This window comes from Carassius auratus, chromosome 2 (assembly GCF_003368295.1).
Source record: "Carassius auratus strain Wakin chromosome 2, ASM336829v1, whole genome shotgun sequence".
Taxonomy (NCBI): domain Eukaryota; kingdom Metazoa; phylum Chordata; class Actinopteri; order Cypriniformes; family Cyprinidae; genus Carassius; species Carassius auratus.
In genome coordinates this window covers 11,757,780-11,775,275 of record NC_039244.1, presented here as the reverse complement: position 1 = coordinate 11,775,275, position 17,496 = coordinate 11,757,780, and the positions used below count along the sequence as shown (strand labels likewise).

At 34.9% G+C, this 17,496-nt stretch overlaps 1 protein-coding gene across 2 annotated transcripts in view; it reads left to right on the top strand.

Annotated features, from left to right (window-relative positions):
* Positions 1-780: 780 nt before the first annotated feature.
* The window catches only part of abca4b (ATP-binding cassette, sub-family A (ABC1), member 4b), a 37,298-nt gene continuing 20,582 nt past the window's right edge, over positions 781-17,496 (top strand). For both annotated transcript variants that reach the window (XM_026283284.1, XM_026283279.1), the window contains exons 1-12: positions 781-1,083; positions 2,499-2,609; positions 3,923-4,016; positions 4,172-4,313; positions 4,563-4,702; positions 6,564-6,691; positions 6,791-6,988; positions 8,799-8,888; positions 10,703-10,943; positions 11,077-11,216; positions 12,221-12,337; positions 13,467-13,664. In XM_026283284.1, coding sequence (XP_026139069.1) covers positions 2,544-2,609; positions 3,923-4,016; positions 4,172-4,313; positions 4,563-4,702; positions 6,564-6,691; positions 6,791-6,988; positions 8,799-8,888; positions 10,703-10,943; positions 11,077-11,216; positions 12,221-12,337; positions 13,467-13,664 — 1,554 coding nt within the window. In that variant the 5' untranslated portion in view covers positions 781-1,083; positions 2,499-2,543. The remainder of the gene's footprint in view (positions 1,084-2,498; positions 2,610-3,922; positions 4,017-4,171; positions 4,314-4,562; positions 4,703-6,563; positions 6,692-6,790; positions 6,989-8,798; positions 8,889-10,702; positions 10,944-11,076; positions 11,217-12,220; positions 12,338-13,466; positions 13,665-17,496) is intronic.

Here is a 17,496-nt window from a genome sequence, read left to right as displayed (position 1 = left end):
AGTTCATCCAAAAATGAAAATTCTGCCATTAATTACTCACCCTCGTGTTGTTTCAAACCCATAAGACCTTCGTTCATCTTTGGAACACAAATTAAGGTATTTTTAGATGAAACCCGAGAGCTTTCTGACCCTGCATAGACAGCAACGTACTGTGTGTGCATGCTTGTAAACAAGATGCAGCTCATCTGGGTTCTACATCACAACATCAGCTTTTTTCTTCTTTGCGCACAAAATGTATTCTTGTAGCTTCATAAAATCAAGGTTGAACTATTGGCCTTGAACATGGTAGTTCACTTGCTGTCTATGCAGGTTCAGAAAGCTCTCAGACTTCATCAAAAATATTTTATTTTAATTTGTGTTCTGAAGATGAACACAAGTCTTACAGGTTCGGAACGACATGAGGATGAAATGACAGAATTTTCATTTTTGGGTGAACTATCCCTTTAAAACCTAACAATAATAATAATAAAAATTAGAGTAACATATTCCTGCCTTAGCAAGCACTACTGATCAAAATGCGTACATTTAACCACCATTAATAATAATGTAATCAGGTGAGTATGTTCAATACTTCATGTCAGAAGTTATTTCAGGGGGAGGCCACACTTTCTATTCAGTGTCCTGATTTCACAGGGGGCGTTCTTGCCTAATGTCCTCTCTCCCTGTGGATCTGTTTGGCTGAAACTGTCTGAGACAGACTCTGTCCCTCCTCATCCCTAATCAGCCACGTCACCTGAGCTGCTCAGCTCTGACTCATCCAACAAACACACAACACACACACACACCGAATACATCGAATATAACAAACAAGCTCTAAATATCCAGAATACATAACATAACAACAAACATCATAAGTATCTCTTAAAACCTTGGCTTTTTACATGTACCTGTAAATAAACAGTGCCGTGTCAGACTGGAGGGCTTTGCTGATGGGAATGTTAACCCTGCAGATTAAGGCAATCAGATTAGTCGAGTCAGTCAGGAGCAGTAAGTTTGGCTGTTGCATTTCTGCGACTATCATGGACTGTAATTATATACATTTCAGTGTGAAAGTTAAGGAACTCATATTTTTTCAGCACTGAGGTAAGTATACCATTTGACTGACTTGATTAGGGAACACTGTTTTCTCTAGAAAATGGTCTTGCAGAATAAGGCATTAATGAGTATTTTATATGTACTAATAAATAGTCCATATGCTAGTAGGATGCCTGCTAACAAGAAACTAATTTTAAATATTTCGTTCATCTTCGGAATGAAAATTATTAGCAGGCATCCTACTAACATATTGACTGTTTACTAGTAATTATAAAGCACATAGTAATGCCTTATTCTGCAAGACTATATTCTAGATCCCTTAACTCTTAATACCTAAAAATAACTATTACTACAACAACTATCTTACTTACTATAAATAAGCAGCAGATTATAAGTTTATCGGTGGAATATGTAATAGTGAATGTGTTCCCAATTTAAGTAATGGTTCGTTTAGTCGCTATCATTCAAAAACTCAGCATAATTTTATTTGTTTATAAATGTATTTATTTCAAATAATACTTTTATCCAGCAATTTAATCAAAAGTTACAGTAAAGACATTTCAGTTCCTAAGATTTATATTTCTTATATAAATATAAGAAAATAAAAGACTTACTGTATATTTCAAATAAATGCTATTCTTTTGAACTTTCAATTTCAAAGGATCCTGAAAAATATCATGGCTCCTGAAAAAAATATCAAGCAGCACAACTGTTATCAACATTGATAATAATAATAAATGTCTGATTTATGAAATAATAAAAGACCGATTTCTGAAGGATCATGCGAGACTGAGGACTGGAGTAATGAGTAATTTAGATTTGCCAATACAGGAATAAATTACAGTTTAAAATCTTTTAAAATAGAAAAGTTATTTTACATATTACAATGTTACTGTTTGTACTGTAATTTTGATCAAATTTGCATCTCTGGTGAGAATAACAGACTTTCAGAACTATCCAAAATGAACATTCATGAAGGAATAAAGTTGTTGATCTTTGTGGAGAATATGAATGTTATATCTAAAATCATGTTTTTTTTTTTTTTTCATTTAAATATTAAGATAAAGAGTTTGCGCTATATGTCTGTAAGGTTAGACATTTGCATCTGAAGCTGAACTGAATCGTTAATCAGTGTTTGTGTTATACTGTGGAAAATGAGACGTCTGCCAGACATAATAACAGCCCTGTCTGTGACTGCTGTGCTGTTTTGGTCTTGCTGTAGCAGTCATTACTGTGGCTCAAAATAGTTCAGTGGTTCAAAGCTAGGTGCTTATTTTTCCTGTAAAGATTTGTGACACAATTTCAAATGACTAACAAACAAAGTCTCAGAGCTACATTTCTCTAAAACAGCTCTTTTCATTAATGAAGACTGGCTGTCTGAGATCTGATTACATCGCCACATGTCTGTTTGCGACCTTTCTGACGGTTTTTGATTGTGAGTGAGGTATGTGATGTGTTGGCAGGTCTGTGGCTGCTTGTTGACCCCTACGCGGGGTTAAGTTGGAGCCATGAACACCAGCAGCCAGATCCGTCTGCTGCTCTGGAAGAACTGGACACTCCGCAAGAGACAAAAGGTACAATTAACCGATTCAGTGGGAAACCAAACAATCATCATCACGGGCTGTCGTTTCAAAACTCTCAAAACAGCTTATATTTAAAGCACTCTGTTTATATCATGTGATACAAACCTCCGAAATTTGGTTCAGAGTGCAGGATTTAGGCAATGAGGCGTGACATACTGTACCACACAAAACCAATACAACCCTGAAGCTGAAAAGAGAGAGTGTTCAAAAAGTGTATTTTCAAACCATTTGTGTGAATTTTTTTAACTGCTTTTACTTGTTTAACATTAGGACAACATATTACAACAGGGTTTCATTCTAGGGATGATGCATTGATATATGATGTATTGAAATCATTATTTTTATTTATTTATTTTTTTGGTGATTTATATGCTGATATTTAAGTTCAAATTTCTTTTTTTTTTCTTTTTTTCAGTTAGTCTACCTGCCCATCATCTAACATTCATTTTATCCCTAAAGTTAATCTTTTAAACCATAATACTCGTTTAATAGCATTGTTATTAAATGTGTGTGTGTGTGTGTGTGTGTGTGTGTGTGTAGAGAGATCAACATTATTATGTACAGTACAGTATGACAACAGTAGATGTTAATTTATTGTTAAAATTAATAGCTATCAAATTGCCATACCGTACATTGTAATGTTGATGCTTTTATTCAAATGTTCTTTCATTTTCAGTGTTTGCAAATTATTTAGACAAAACAGTTTTTTAATGTTGTCTATTTATCAGTTCTTGGTTATATAACGTGCAAATAAATACCACATTGTCCAAAATGTTAGTTTTGCTATTGTGCATCCCTATTAAATCTTTTAAGATCAATTCATTATAATATAACAAGGAACAACAATTTATTACAGCATTTACTAATCTAGGCCCTTATAAACGGAGACATTTCTGTCTTAATGATTAAAAAGCGGTTTATTTTAATACATTCATTTAATTAACAGAAACTGAAAGTGTTGATAAAATAATAAATCATATACCGTAAATTAATACAATAATTATTAAGAAGGGGACAAAAGAATTACGAGTACAGTTTACATCTTGATTTTATTTGTTTCTGGCATTTTTTATTTAGGATTAGATTTTGATTGTTGTAGTACATTGAACAACTTGGAATGTTAAATCTATGTTAACATTTATAGAAATTCATAGTATGGATAAAAAAAGTTTACAGCTTACTTTACAGTTTACTTTCATGATAATGTTCGCAAACTTGAGCTTTGTTGCAAAGTGTTGTTTTCAAGATGAATTTGCTACAATCAGATTTGACATGTTTCTGAACATACCGTTCTCTTGTCACAGATTCGCTTCGTGGTTGAGATTCTGTGGCCTGTGTTTTTATTCATTGGACTTGTTTGGCTGCGAAGAGCCAATCCCCTGTATCGCCAACATGAATGTAAGAATACACAATACAGTAGTTACTTTTGGTTGCGCAATTTCACACTCTCAGCCAAATAGTGATAAAGGTATTCAGGAAAACAACACAGCTTGAAAGTTCATTAGCATCTGTGTGTGTGCCTGAGGACTTACTCGTCATATCTGTAAATGCAGGTCATTTTCCCAGCAAGGCTATGCCCTCAGCGGGAATCCTGCCTTGGTTTCAAGGCATTTTCTGCAATGCTAATAACCCATGTTTTCGCCATCAAACTCGAGGAGAGTTCCCTGGGGTCGTCTCCAACTACCACAACTCCATGTGAGTCAGACGCTCCTACGCAGCTCACATCTCAAATCTGGAAAATGTTCCTGTCTTGCACATTCCATGTTGTAGGTGTTCAGAGATAGTCCTCTGAGTAACAACAGCTCGATAACCATAGATCAGATAGATTTTCTATTCATATTTATAGCATAAAATTTTGGGAGATGTTTGTTTTTAATGGATTAAGTAAGCTCCAATCCAAGTTCCAGTTTATATTTGAACCTTATTTCTTTCTATCCTCCTTAGACTGGCACGGTTTTACCAGGACTCACAGGAGCTGCTGTTCAACGACACTGAGTTCCATCAGCTCAGCCGTCTGTGGCATGAAGCCACCATCATGAACAACTTCATGGAGACGCTACGCACCAGTCCCGCGCTGGTGGCAGGTATGTTGGGCAGGGGGAGCGTCGGCCCTCAGAGGAACTGATTCGATCACTTTAAGGGATCTGAATGATGGATGGAGAGAGTGGGCATTTCCTCTTGTTGTACTTCCACTACCCTCATACTTGTTTCCTTTTCCTGCTCTCTCTAATGGGCTGATGACTAGTCCTTAGCGTGAGGGCGAACCCAAATCGCTCTTAATATGTGGAGTGCATTTTTAGGAAAATGTCCAGTGATGGAGATTTTTCCAAATAGGACACGTTCTGATAATGAAAATAGGTCGCACTTTATTTTAGGGTCCAATTCTCACTACTAACAAACCATTAACTAAGACTTTTGCCTCAATTAACTCCTTATTTGCTGCTTATTAATAGTTTATGAGGTAGTTGTTAAGTTTAGGGTATTGGGTATGGATGTCATGCATTATATGTACTTTATAAGCACTAATAAACAGCCAATATGTTAATAATAAACATTCTAATAAGCAACTAGTTATTAGTGTGAATTGGACCTTATACGAAAGTGTTACCTAAACATATTTTGTTTGTCCTGTCAAATACAGCGAGTGGCAATGATTTCTCAACAAACCGAAGCTGAATTAATTTCTTTCTACAGTTATGAGGTGAAATTTAGTTAAATATCCTGGCTGTTCTTTTTTAATATGTAATCACAGAACCATTCAAAAGTTTGGGGTCAATACGATTTTTTTTTTTTTTTTTGTATTTTTGGAAGTCTCATATACTCAACAATGCTGCAAGTATTTTATCAAAAACACAATAAAAATAGTAATATTGTGAAATATAAAAAAAAACTGTTTTCTGTTGTGATATATTTTTTTTATGTAATGTAATCCTTTGATAGCAAAGCCATTTTTTTTTTTTCACAACCATAAACCAACATAAATTAAACATTTGTGCTTTAATTTGTGGAAACATTTTTCAGGATTCTTTAATAAATAACAAAGAACAAAATAAAATATAAAGTTTAAAAGAACAGCATTTATTTGAAATCTTGTGTAACAACATAAAATACAATTTTTTATTAATTAATGTGGCTAAACCTAACCAAAAAAATAAATAATAATAATTCTTACTGACCACAAACGTTTGACAGGAGTATTGAGACAAATGTTCTATAGGACCATTAGGTTTTGATTTAGGGACATGCCCTACATCATCATTTACATCTTTTAAATGTCACGTGATAGCATTTTTACAAATATTTCTAATGTTGTTAAAGTGACAGCCCTGTAGTTCATCACTGAACACTTTGGTAAGTTGAATCTTTCGGCACTTTCTCCCCACACAACTCCCATGTTGACACCTTTCAGCACAAGAGCACTGTTGAGCGACAAAGCTTTCCGTGAAGAATTCAGCGATCAAGTGATCCTTTCAAGCACTTTGTCAGCACAGTTTGTCCTCTAAATGAATATATGTCAAAGTCATTATACACGCTGGTCAGCACACTGCTGCAGTGTTAAGAGTGCTTCATTTAAGGAGGAGTGGAATGCATTCTTAGTTGCCATGTATCTAGGACGCATAAAAAGGAATACACTATTTGTTTACTTGCATCAGAAGGATTTAGTTTAAGAAAACATTTTTTATTATTTAAAGTGAATCTTTTCTATCGTCTGTGCATAAACTTGACAACCCTGTGACTTAGACTTACATCTGACCAATAAAAACCTGGCACTCACATTTTCTTATATTTTCAATGTAAATATTGAGTTATTACCGACAGACAGTATGATGCAATTTTTTTTTTTTCCAGTATTTTTATGTACTCATACTAAGTATATTTTGAGTTGTTTAAAATCTCTATATATCATATATTTCCCTCTCTGTGTCCTTTCCTCTGTGCCATCAGGTAAAGGACTAAAAGTAGAGCACATTCTGAAGGATGACGAGGGTCTAACGTCATTCCTGCTGCGGGACGCTGGGCTTTCAGAGGCGGTGGTGTATGATCTTACAAATGCACAAGTGCGGGTGGAGCAAGTACGTTATGGCGAATTTTGCTCTATAACATTTCTTCAATACAAATTTGTCAGGACATGCTGAATGAACTTTGTCAACAATCACCTCTTGTGTTTTCAGTTTGCATATGGAGTCCCGGATCTGACTCTGAAGGAGATCGCCTGCAGTCAGGCTCTTCTGGAGCGATTCCTCATCTTCCCCAGCCATGGAGGGCTGTACAGGGTCCACAATGCCATGTGTGCCCTTTCCCAGCAAAGACTGCAGATGATTGAGGACGTGCTGTATGCCAACATAGACTTCTTCAAGCTCTTACGACTGGTCAGTCATGACGCTTTTTCTTTTCGCTGCTCTGCCCAGTTACACAGGTGATTAGAGGATTGAGATGTTATCCAGTTCCAAAATATGACCAAGCGTATTGCTTGAAAAGGCAAATTTCCAAAATAAGAAATGGACTGAAAATGTTGTCTAAAGTCAATGCAATAAAGACAACTTTGCAGTGATGACTGAATTTATTTTTATATATAGTGTACACTACCATTTAAAAGTCTGGGGGTTAGGACTGTAAGTAATTTATTTATTTAAAACGTATAACTATCGGCAATAACCTCTTAAATTGATTAAATATAATGGTATATTTGCAATGCTACATACATATTTCTATTTCAAAATAATGCTGTCCTTTTGAATTTTCTATTAATCAAAGAATCATAAAAAAAAAAAAAAAAAAAAATAATAATAATAATAATAATAATAATAATAATAATAATAATAATAATAATAAAAAAAGAGGTGATAGTGGACATTAATTCACTATCACCAATGTTCTCCTCTGTAGTATGCAGTACACAGGAGCGGTATGAATGTCACATGATGTGTCACATGCTCAGAATTATGGAAAAGCTGTTCTAAATGCATCATAAGTGTTCACAGTGGAACACTAAACTAAGAATGTGGATCATGAGCCAGACCTACTTTCCTGTTGTTAGATTTTAGAAGGCCTATGAATACCTCTGCTGAAACAACACTACTTATCAGCTTTCTCTTTCTAAGTCTCTCTCTCTCTCTCTCTCTCTGTGTGTGAGGTTTACCTAGGGTTAGACTGAAGCAGATGGTAGCTTTAGCATGGTGACACACTGCTTGGCCTCATTTACTAATGGGATTAAGGTAGACACACCCTCCGTGATGAGAACGGCTGTGGAAGCAAGTTTTTCTCTCTTTCATGATGATGTTTAAGTTTCGGGAAAAAGTCGTCGCTCATTTTGCATCTCTTTACTTGTGTCTTAGACACCAAATCACTTTGCAATGATTAAAGACAGTGATTATTATTTTTTCTTACTTTTTTTAATAGTTCAGCATGAATCAGGATAATCAATGAGAAAACGTTTGAGGTGGAAGTTTATTCTTTGGGTGTTTGATTGGATTTTATGTACCACAATAAATCAAGAACATTGCCTTGTGGCTTTTGCTTAACATCAAATTACCCATACTAGTGGTATCAGTAGAAAGTCATTTGAAGAGCAAGTTATTATATTTTGATGAACATATCAATACCAAGTAACATTTTCCAATTAACCATTTTACATAAAATTGCCTTTTTTCATGACATTGAAATATTCAGGGACCTGTGTTGTTCAAAAATGGTGTTTAGCAAGGATACATTAAGTTGATCAACAGTAAAGACATTTAGAATGTCACAAAAATATTTCTTATGAACTTTTATTCATCAATGAATAACAAAAAAAAAAAAAAAAAAAAAAAAATCCAAAGGCACAACTTATATAGATAAATAAAAAGAAAAGAAATAAAATAAATGATATTAATAAGAATTCAAATAGAAAACTGTTTTAAATGTACAATTATCTATTTTTCTGTCATTTTGTTCAAATAAATAAATTAGTTATGAATAAGTAAAGCATTGTTAAGCATACGACTTTAAAAAAAAAACATTAAAAACACTTTTCAAACAGTATTGTGTATATATAATGTATTTTATTTTTACATTCAAGACAGTATTTAAATTATAATGTAGAATCTAGTTCTTCTCTAAATGTACACTTTTGTGATTGATAGTTCATTTCACACAAGGTTAATATAAACTCAAATGTTTATTTTTTCTTTCTGTGATCAGTTGCCCATGGTGCTGGATAACTACACGACCGGGATAGACTTGCAGTTCTGGGGTCGAGTGCTTTCTGCATTGTCTGACAAGCTTCAGGAGGTATGGCTGCTTGAGAAAGCGCAGTTCCTCTCCCCCTTTAAAGACCCTTATTTTAGCATCCAGGAAGCTCCTCACTTCCCCTCAGCTCTTCAGAAAGCTCCAAGAGAGATGGTGGGAGTGTATGTGTGTTAATGATCATTTTTGTCTATCACATCATAACTTCAGTTTCTTTATTAAATCACCATAACCTCATTTTGTGTACTTTATGAGGACAGAAAGTGTTTATAGGACCAATTCACGTGTGTTTGATTTCTTTATTTTACAAAAGCACAATGTTTTAATGATATTGCGGGTGCAAACAAATAAAAGTAGACCTTTTACAATTTCAAATGATGTACTAATCTTAAATGTACAATTAAAAATGAGGGAAGAGTTAAAGTTCTTTTCACTGTTATCAGGAAAAAATGTTTTGATACTTATATAATGTTTCAGTTAATATTAAAATACTGAAAAGCCTACGAGTTTCACTTTGTAGTGTATTTTTAGGTTTGATAACTTAAAAACTAAAGTAAACTTGAAAGTAGGGTAATTAATCATCTGATTACTTTTTAAATGCAGTGATCAGTAATGTAATAATATTAGAGTTTTAGAGTAGGAATTAGTCATTTGTAGTGGATTACTTTTTTGAGTGTACATGCATGTGTAGGCCTTTCATCACTCCGGTTCCACAAATATGTCAAAAGCACATTCCACTGAGGTCACATCCTGTAGGTGGAGTACATATCTTTCCCTTTTGCTTGGGTGACAGAAAGCCTGGCCAGTTAATGCTATTACCCATCACTAAATCCATCTGCGCTTAGTATGAATGTATATGAATGGGAAGTAAGAGGTAAAGTGGTAGATTAGTGGAGGTCGTGCAATGATTCATTCCTCACGCTGAAAGCAATATAGAAATCTTCATGTTTTCACCTACACTTATCTTGCCCTGGTTTGACTTATTTTGGCTCTCATGGTGTGCATTTCTGAAGGTTTATGACCCATGGAAAAGTGCTGGATCTCACATTTGCCCCGTAATCGGCTTGCCTCGTATTCAGCTTGCCTCGTATTTTGACATGGCTGTGTTTGCTAAGCTTTGTGGTTTAGTCTGGAGATGAATATGAGTCTAACAGCTGTGAGGATATTTGCCCCTCGCAGCAATTCACCCTGATTCATTTCCAGAGATACGAGATGTCATTATGTCCTTTTATATCGTTGTAAATAAAAATGTGTTTAATTAACTCAAAAATTAAAAGGTTATCAACATTTACTCACTACATCATTACCCGGGTGTTGTTCCAAACCTGCATGTTTTTAAGAAGATGTTTTGAAGAATGTTGTCTTGTTTTTGTCCATATGATGAAAGTCAATGAGGTTTAACTCAACACTGGACATTGTATAGACAAAACAATATATATATTTTTTATTCCTATATAGTATTTACCAGTTGATCATGCACTTGCTTGAATTCAAATTGAATTATTTGCAAACCTGGTTCTCACCTTATTTTTACCCCCTAGATGCCAAATTCAACCAAAGGTTTATTTAGGGATATCCTCTTCAAGTAGATGCGTCTTTAGGTTGCCATGCGTACTGAAAATAGTTTCTGTAAGATAAAACATATAAACCTGGATGGAGTGGTTCAGATGAGGCTGAATCACGCTCAAAAAGGTCATTAAAGCATCATAAAATTAAAAAGATGTGCTGGAGATGCCTTCCTCCAGCTATCCTGCCCTAATGTGTTCAAGGCTCTTACATAAATGAATCTGTGCTTCATAAGCTGTTTTAAATTCAGACTGTATAAGTTTACATTTACTAAAATGGCATTCCTCTCATAGCTTGCGGAGAGGCCCAGCTCCCAGGACTTGATGCGGGTCATCTACTCCATCTTCCAGCCCGGGGGTCCCTCGTCCTTCAGTCAGCTGATGTCCACTGTGTCGGATCTGTTCTGTGGATACGCTGAGGGTGAGATCACCCGGGTCTTCTCCTTTAATTGGTATGAGGACAACAACTACAAGGCTTTCCTAGGCATCAACAACTCCAGAGGACACGACAGCTACACCTATGACAAGACAGCAAGTGAGAGCTGTTGATCTGTCTTTGTTTATTTGACTCTTTTCTAACACTTTAACTTTCGGTTTTAATTTTAATTGCTCTTTTTCACTTTATTTTTCTTGCTCTGTTTCTTTTTTACTCTGTGTGTGGCCCACAGCTCCGTTCTGTAATGCATTGATGCAAAACCTGGAGTCGAACCCTATTACAAAAATAATGTGGAATTCAGTGAAGCCTCTGGTGATGGGGAAGATCCTGTACACCCCAGACTCTCCGGCTGTCAGAAAAATATTAAAGAGTGTAAGATACAAATATCCACCCAGTCTCACACATACACTGTCTTGTAGCCACTGACATTCAAATCATACAATAAAGTTTGGGATCAGTAAGACTTTTTAAAATGTATTGTTTTTTTTGTTTTGTTTTTTTTTTGTGAAGAAGTCTTACTAGCGATGCATTTATTTGATCAAAAACACATTAAAATCTGTAATATTGTGAAATATTATTAAAATTTAAAAATAACTTAATTTAACATTTTAGCTGTTTTATATTTTAATATATTTTAAAATAGAATCAATTCCTGTCATGGCAAAACTGAATTGTCACATGAAATCATTCAGATATGCTGATTTGGTGCTCAAGTAACTTTTCTCATTAATATCACTGGTGAAAACAGTTGTGCTGCTTAATGTTAGCTGAACCCATTGTCTTTTTTTCAGGATTCTTTGATAAACATTTATATGAAATACACATGAATACAACCATACAAATTTATTTTCTGTAACTTTTGATCAGTTTAATGCAACCTTGCTGAATAAAAGTAACTGATAGTTGATTCAGTAACAGAAGCAACTGTTCCCACACAATTGAATGGTATGCAGTGGGGACAAAAAGTCTGAGAGCACCACTGAAAATGCTTGTATTCTGCTTAAAATAAGCTATCTAAATCATTTTAACAATTTATGTGAAAAGTTGATAGATGAACATGAATTTGAATGAACCCTCTTTTACTTTAATGACACTAAAGTTTCATGAACTCCACAAATTTGTCTAAAACATGAATATCATGTGCTAACAGTATTATTTGAGATGACCCAAAGAGCATATTTTGTGCAACAGTCCGGGATACAATTTTTCCATCTGGATAGTTTTTTTTCTTCAATGAGCTGGAACATTGCTAAGTAAGTTGTTGGGTTATTGTGCATCCTTGTAGACTGGTTAAGGTGCCCTGTACACATACAATATGATGCTGACAATGCATTTGAATTTATGTGCATGTGTGTCTGTATGTGTGATTTCTCCAGGCCAACACTACGTTTGAGGAGCTAGAGAGGTTGCAGAAAATGGGGAAGGTCTGGGAAGAGGTGGGACCACAGCTTTGGGAGTTCTTTCAGAACAGTGTCCAAATGAACATGATACGGGTAACATATCTGTTTCTTTTCATCTGATCCACACATGCACACACACACCTCTCTTTATCCCTTCACCTGCCACATTATTCCAGTAATCTCCTCTATATACAATCCACTGTCCTACTTTATACTCTGTGTAATCTCTTTTGTTGTCGTATTGTATTATCTGTCATGATACGATAGCTATAAGGGAATCCATGCTTAAATATTGTCTTTTGTATTTGTACAAAAGACTTTGTTTAAAAGTTACAGTTGATTTCAGTTCAATTCAAGTTTATTAGAGGAAGTTACAGTACATCTGTCTAGTTGTACATTGTAATAAGAGATTGTGTGTACGGTTTTTTGGTCCAATAAGTAAAATCTCTGTCTTATCCGAATTTAATAGGAGAAAAATATTGGTCATCCAATCTTTTACATTTTTAAAACACACTGTTTGCTAAAATAATTTAGGAGTTGAGTATCATCAGCATAACAGTGGAAACTAATCCCATATTTTACGTAGATTAGATTAGATTATATTAGATTCAACTTTATTGTCATTGCACATGTAATGTACAAGGCAACGAAATGCAGTTAGCATCTAACCAGAAGTGCAATAAGCAGTAAATACAGAATATAAGGTCTACACTATGTACAATAACTATACGGATATTTATTTTCCAATAATATTACCAAGGGGAAACATGTATATTGAAAATAGCTGAGGACCTAGGACAGATCCTTGTGGCACTCCAAATTTTACTTGTGATCAATGAGACGACTCCCCATTTAAAAGATCAAAGTGGTAGCAATTGGACAGGTAGGATCTTAAAGCCTGCCCTTGAATACCTGTATAGTTTTGTAATCGATCTATATATATGTTGAGTATGTCATGGTCAATGGTGTCAAATGTGGCCCTAAGATCAAGTAAAACTAGCAATGAGATGCAGCCTTGGTCTGGTGAAAGATGTAAGTCATTTGTAATTTTAACAAGTGCAAGTTCTTCTTAGAGATCTTTATTTTATTTTATTTATTTTTTTTTTTGCAGAAAGGAGCACAACAGACATGTATAATTTTACAAAAGATTTCAAATAATCAAAAAAAAAATTAAGCAGTGCAACCATTTGACAACTCTGTCTTCTGTTCCACTCCACTGCAGGACACACTTAGAAACCCCACAGTGATGGACTTTTTGGACAGGCGTCTTAAAGAAACACAGTTCTCCACCAAAGACATCCTTAATTTCCTGCACAATGGCCCAGAGCAGAACAGATATATAAATATGACAAACTTTGACTGGAGAAACGTCTTCAGACTGGCTGATGATGTTATCCGGATGTTCAACCATTACAGTGAGGTAAGAGCAGTAGTCAATTCAGTTTAGTTTTAGGATACAGTTAATTAGAATTAAAAAAAAAAATGGCATTTATAAAAATTATACTTATAACCACCCAACCCCATTTACTTTAAAATCAGAATGAGTCAGAATGAGAAATGGGCAGTATTTTAATTAAATTAATTTAAAATATGTATTTAAATATGTTTGAGTATTTTGTCATTTGTATTTTGCTGGACAATAAATAAATAAATAAATAAATAAATAAATAAATAAATAAATAAATAAATAAATAAATAAATAAATAAAATTAAATACAGAGAGAATACAGAGAGAGTATTTGTTTTTTAATACTTTAAATGCTTAATCAAGTTCATATAATACAATATATCTTTGATTGCGTTAATAGTGTTGCCAAGTTGCCAACTATAGCCTATCAGAGTTTTTGGATAGATGCAAATGAATCATATGACATCCAGATGGATCCATAGGTGGAGTCTTAAAGGGTTAGTTCACCCCAAAACAAAAAATTCTGTGTTTATTACTCACCCTTATGTCGTTCCACTCCTGTGAGACTTTCTTTAATCTCTGAAACACAAATGAAGATATTTTTGATGAAATCCGAACGCTTTCTGCCCCTCAGCCATGCAACATAACACATTTACACACATTTAAGGTCTAGAATGGTAGGACAGACATCAAGTAATCCATGTGACTCAAATAATTTAACCTCAACTTTATGAAGTGACATGAGTGCTTTGCTTTGCAAATAACAAAACAAAACATAATTTACGACTTCATTTGCAAAGATATTATCCAATCACATAGTACACTTGTGAACACTCACTCATGTGTATTGTTGACGGGCGAGCCTTCTATCAAGTGATCACAACACAAATTTTTATGCTCTCATGAATGCATGATGCAGATCAATATTTTCATAAATAAAGCTATAAAATAAAAAAAATAAAAGCACTCTTATTAATTAATTAAATTGAGGTTATAACACTGGATTCATGGAGTACTTTAACAATGTCTTTTTTACTGGGTTTTGAATGTGTTAGTTGTATTGCTGCCTGTGGAGGGAAAGAAAGCTCTCTGATTTCATCTGAAGTATCTTCATTTGTGTTCAAAAGAGGAATGAACGTCTTATGGGTGTGAAACGACATGAGGGTCAGTAATTAATGACAGAATTTTTCTATTTTTGGGTGAACTAACCCTTTAATTCATCCAACCTTGCATACTGGCCAAGTGCAGAGATCTATAGTTGAGTTAGCTTGTTTGCTGAAGTTAGCTACTTAAACTGAAATTTTTATAGGAGCTTAATGAAATAATTTCCAAGTTTGAATCCCTTTTTATTGCCAAAGTGGGGACAGCATGTAATGAAACTTTTGTAATGATTTTTGTGAATCACAGCGAATGAACAATCATTTGCTCAACAGATTCATTCAAAGACAAAATAATTAATGCACTCAATAGATTTGTTCAAAAACACTGATACATTCTGAAACAAATCAACAATTTAGATTAAAATACACATATATTCAAGAGAAAAACAATAATTCACTCTACAGATTCATAATATATATATATATATATATATATATATATATATATATATATATATATATATATATATATATATATATATATTCATTCTCAAACAAAACAGTCACAGATTAATTTAGGAATTAAATGAATATTATTTAGCACTGTAGTATAATAATTTTGCCAAATATCATTACTGATCCATAAATAGAGTCAAAATTCATTTACATCCTATAACCTTGCCCTTAAACATTCAGCTCTTCCAGATTTGGGGCTCCAGCCCTTTCAGTGAGGTCTAGCAATGCCTCCATGTAGAGCATCTCCCTAAAAACCAGCCTAGCTGTTCCTCACTTGACAGAATGAGGCTCTTTAGCTCTGAGCACCACAGTCTCATTCTGTGGAGTGCTGATTGCTCTCAGCACATCACCACAAGAAAGACCACTTAGCACGGCTATATAGAGCCCACCGTGGCCAGATGGGTGAAAGGGAAAAGAACAAGTAAGCTGTCAACAGCATGCAGGCCCCTCTATTGTGCGCCTTTGATTAAGTGGGGAGTGGGTGGGAGAGCCACCCTTTGCCAGCACCGTGTTGTTTTTGTGGACAGGGTGCTTCATTGAGAAGCAAGAGGGGCAAATCACTCAGCTTCACTCTGTTACCTCACCTCCTCAGCCATGACCGGCCCTGTCCCGTAAGCTGGAGGCCTCTTCCCGCAAATTGATTATAGTGGGACAGCAATGGTGGGAGAGGTCTATCATAGATAGACCCAGATTCCCTTTGTCTCCATCCGAGCGGTGAGCCTTCATGCTATACAAACACACCTTGCCCATTTAGCCTATTAGCTATTAGCTGTCACCGTTCAGCCCTGCTTAAATGTTACCTTAAGGAGCTACGGGATTGTTGGTCACTGAAAAAGCATAATTATATTCTTTCACACTTGGTTTATTTGTGGTTTTTCAGACCATGAGCTCAAGCCGAGTGCCTTTGAATGCGAGTGTTGTGTTTTTCAATTGAAATGTGTTGAGAACATGTGAGTCCTGCAGGGGGTCTCATTGAATCTTTCCATTCAGTTGTTTGTTCAGGACCTCTGGTGGCATTGTACATTATTATGAATTACTCCATTAGATATGGTGCTCATGGAGTAGGAGGCCTCTCGCCTCTAGTGCGATGGCATGTGATGTGAGAGCGAGCCGTTCACTCAGCTATTGTACAGCAGTCCTTCAGTGAAGAGCCAACACAGACTCTGTGATTTTCCCATGTCATTGGAGCTCTTTGAGAATGAGAGGCCTGCTATATGGAGAACTACTGCGGCTCTTGAAAGCTTGACACACTTACATACCAATCTGCACATAGACATTATTATACAACATTATTAGTTCCAGTCCTTGAATTTGATTGGCCGCTGTGTTTGTGTGCTCTTGGACGATTGTCATTCTGTGCATTAGTAGTAGGGATTTTACAGTGACTCTTTTAAAAACACTGATTTATTGAGGAGCTAAATAATCATTCAGTCAGATTCATTAAAAAATAAAGATTCAATCAGATACAAAATAAGGGCTTTATGCAAAATCACTCCTTGTATTACTATTCCCTATATTGCTTCACTAATATAGTGCCCTTAAGTGTGCCAGAAGTGCTGTGGATGCCATCTTTTGATGAGGTGTGGTCATTCATTTGATGCAACAAACAGTGCATGGGTATACTGTAGCTGCTAGCTGTAAATTAGTTGTATACTCATTGTTATTGAGGTGCATTACGGGCATCAAATGAGTGCACTTTATAATGTCCACTAAGGTTTTGGAAACACTACAAATTTATTTTCAGTCAACTCAAAACATTTACCCAACAGATTCATTCAAAAACACTGATTCATTCAGGAGCTAAACAATCATTCCCTCAACATATTTGTTTAAAGAAACACTTAACCATTTAAGAACAAAACAATCATGTATTCGACAGATTTGTTTAAAAACACTCACTATTTAGAAACGAAACAATGAATCTCTGAACAGGTTTGTTCAAAAACACTGATTCATTCAGGAGCTAAACAATCATTCCCTCAACATATTTGTTTAAAGAATCACTGATCCATTTAAGAGCAAAACAATCATGGATTCGACAGATTTGTTTAAAAACACTTATTATTTAGAAACCAAACAATGAGTCTCTGAACAGGTTTGTTCAAAAACACTGATTCATTCAGGAGCTAAACAATCATTCCCTCAACATATTTGTTTAAAGAAACACTTAACCATTTAAGAGCAAAACAATCATGGATTCGACAGATTTGTTTTAAAACACTTATTAT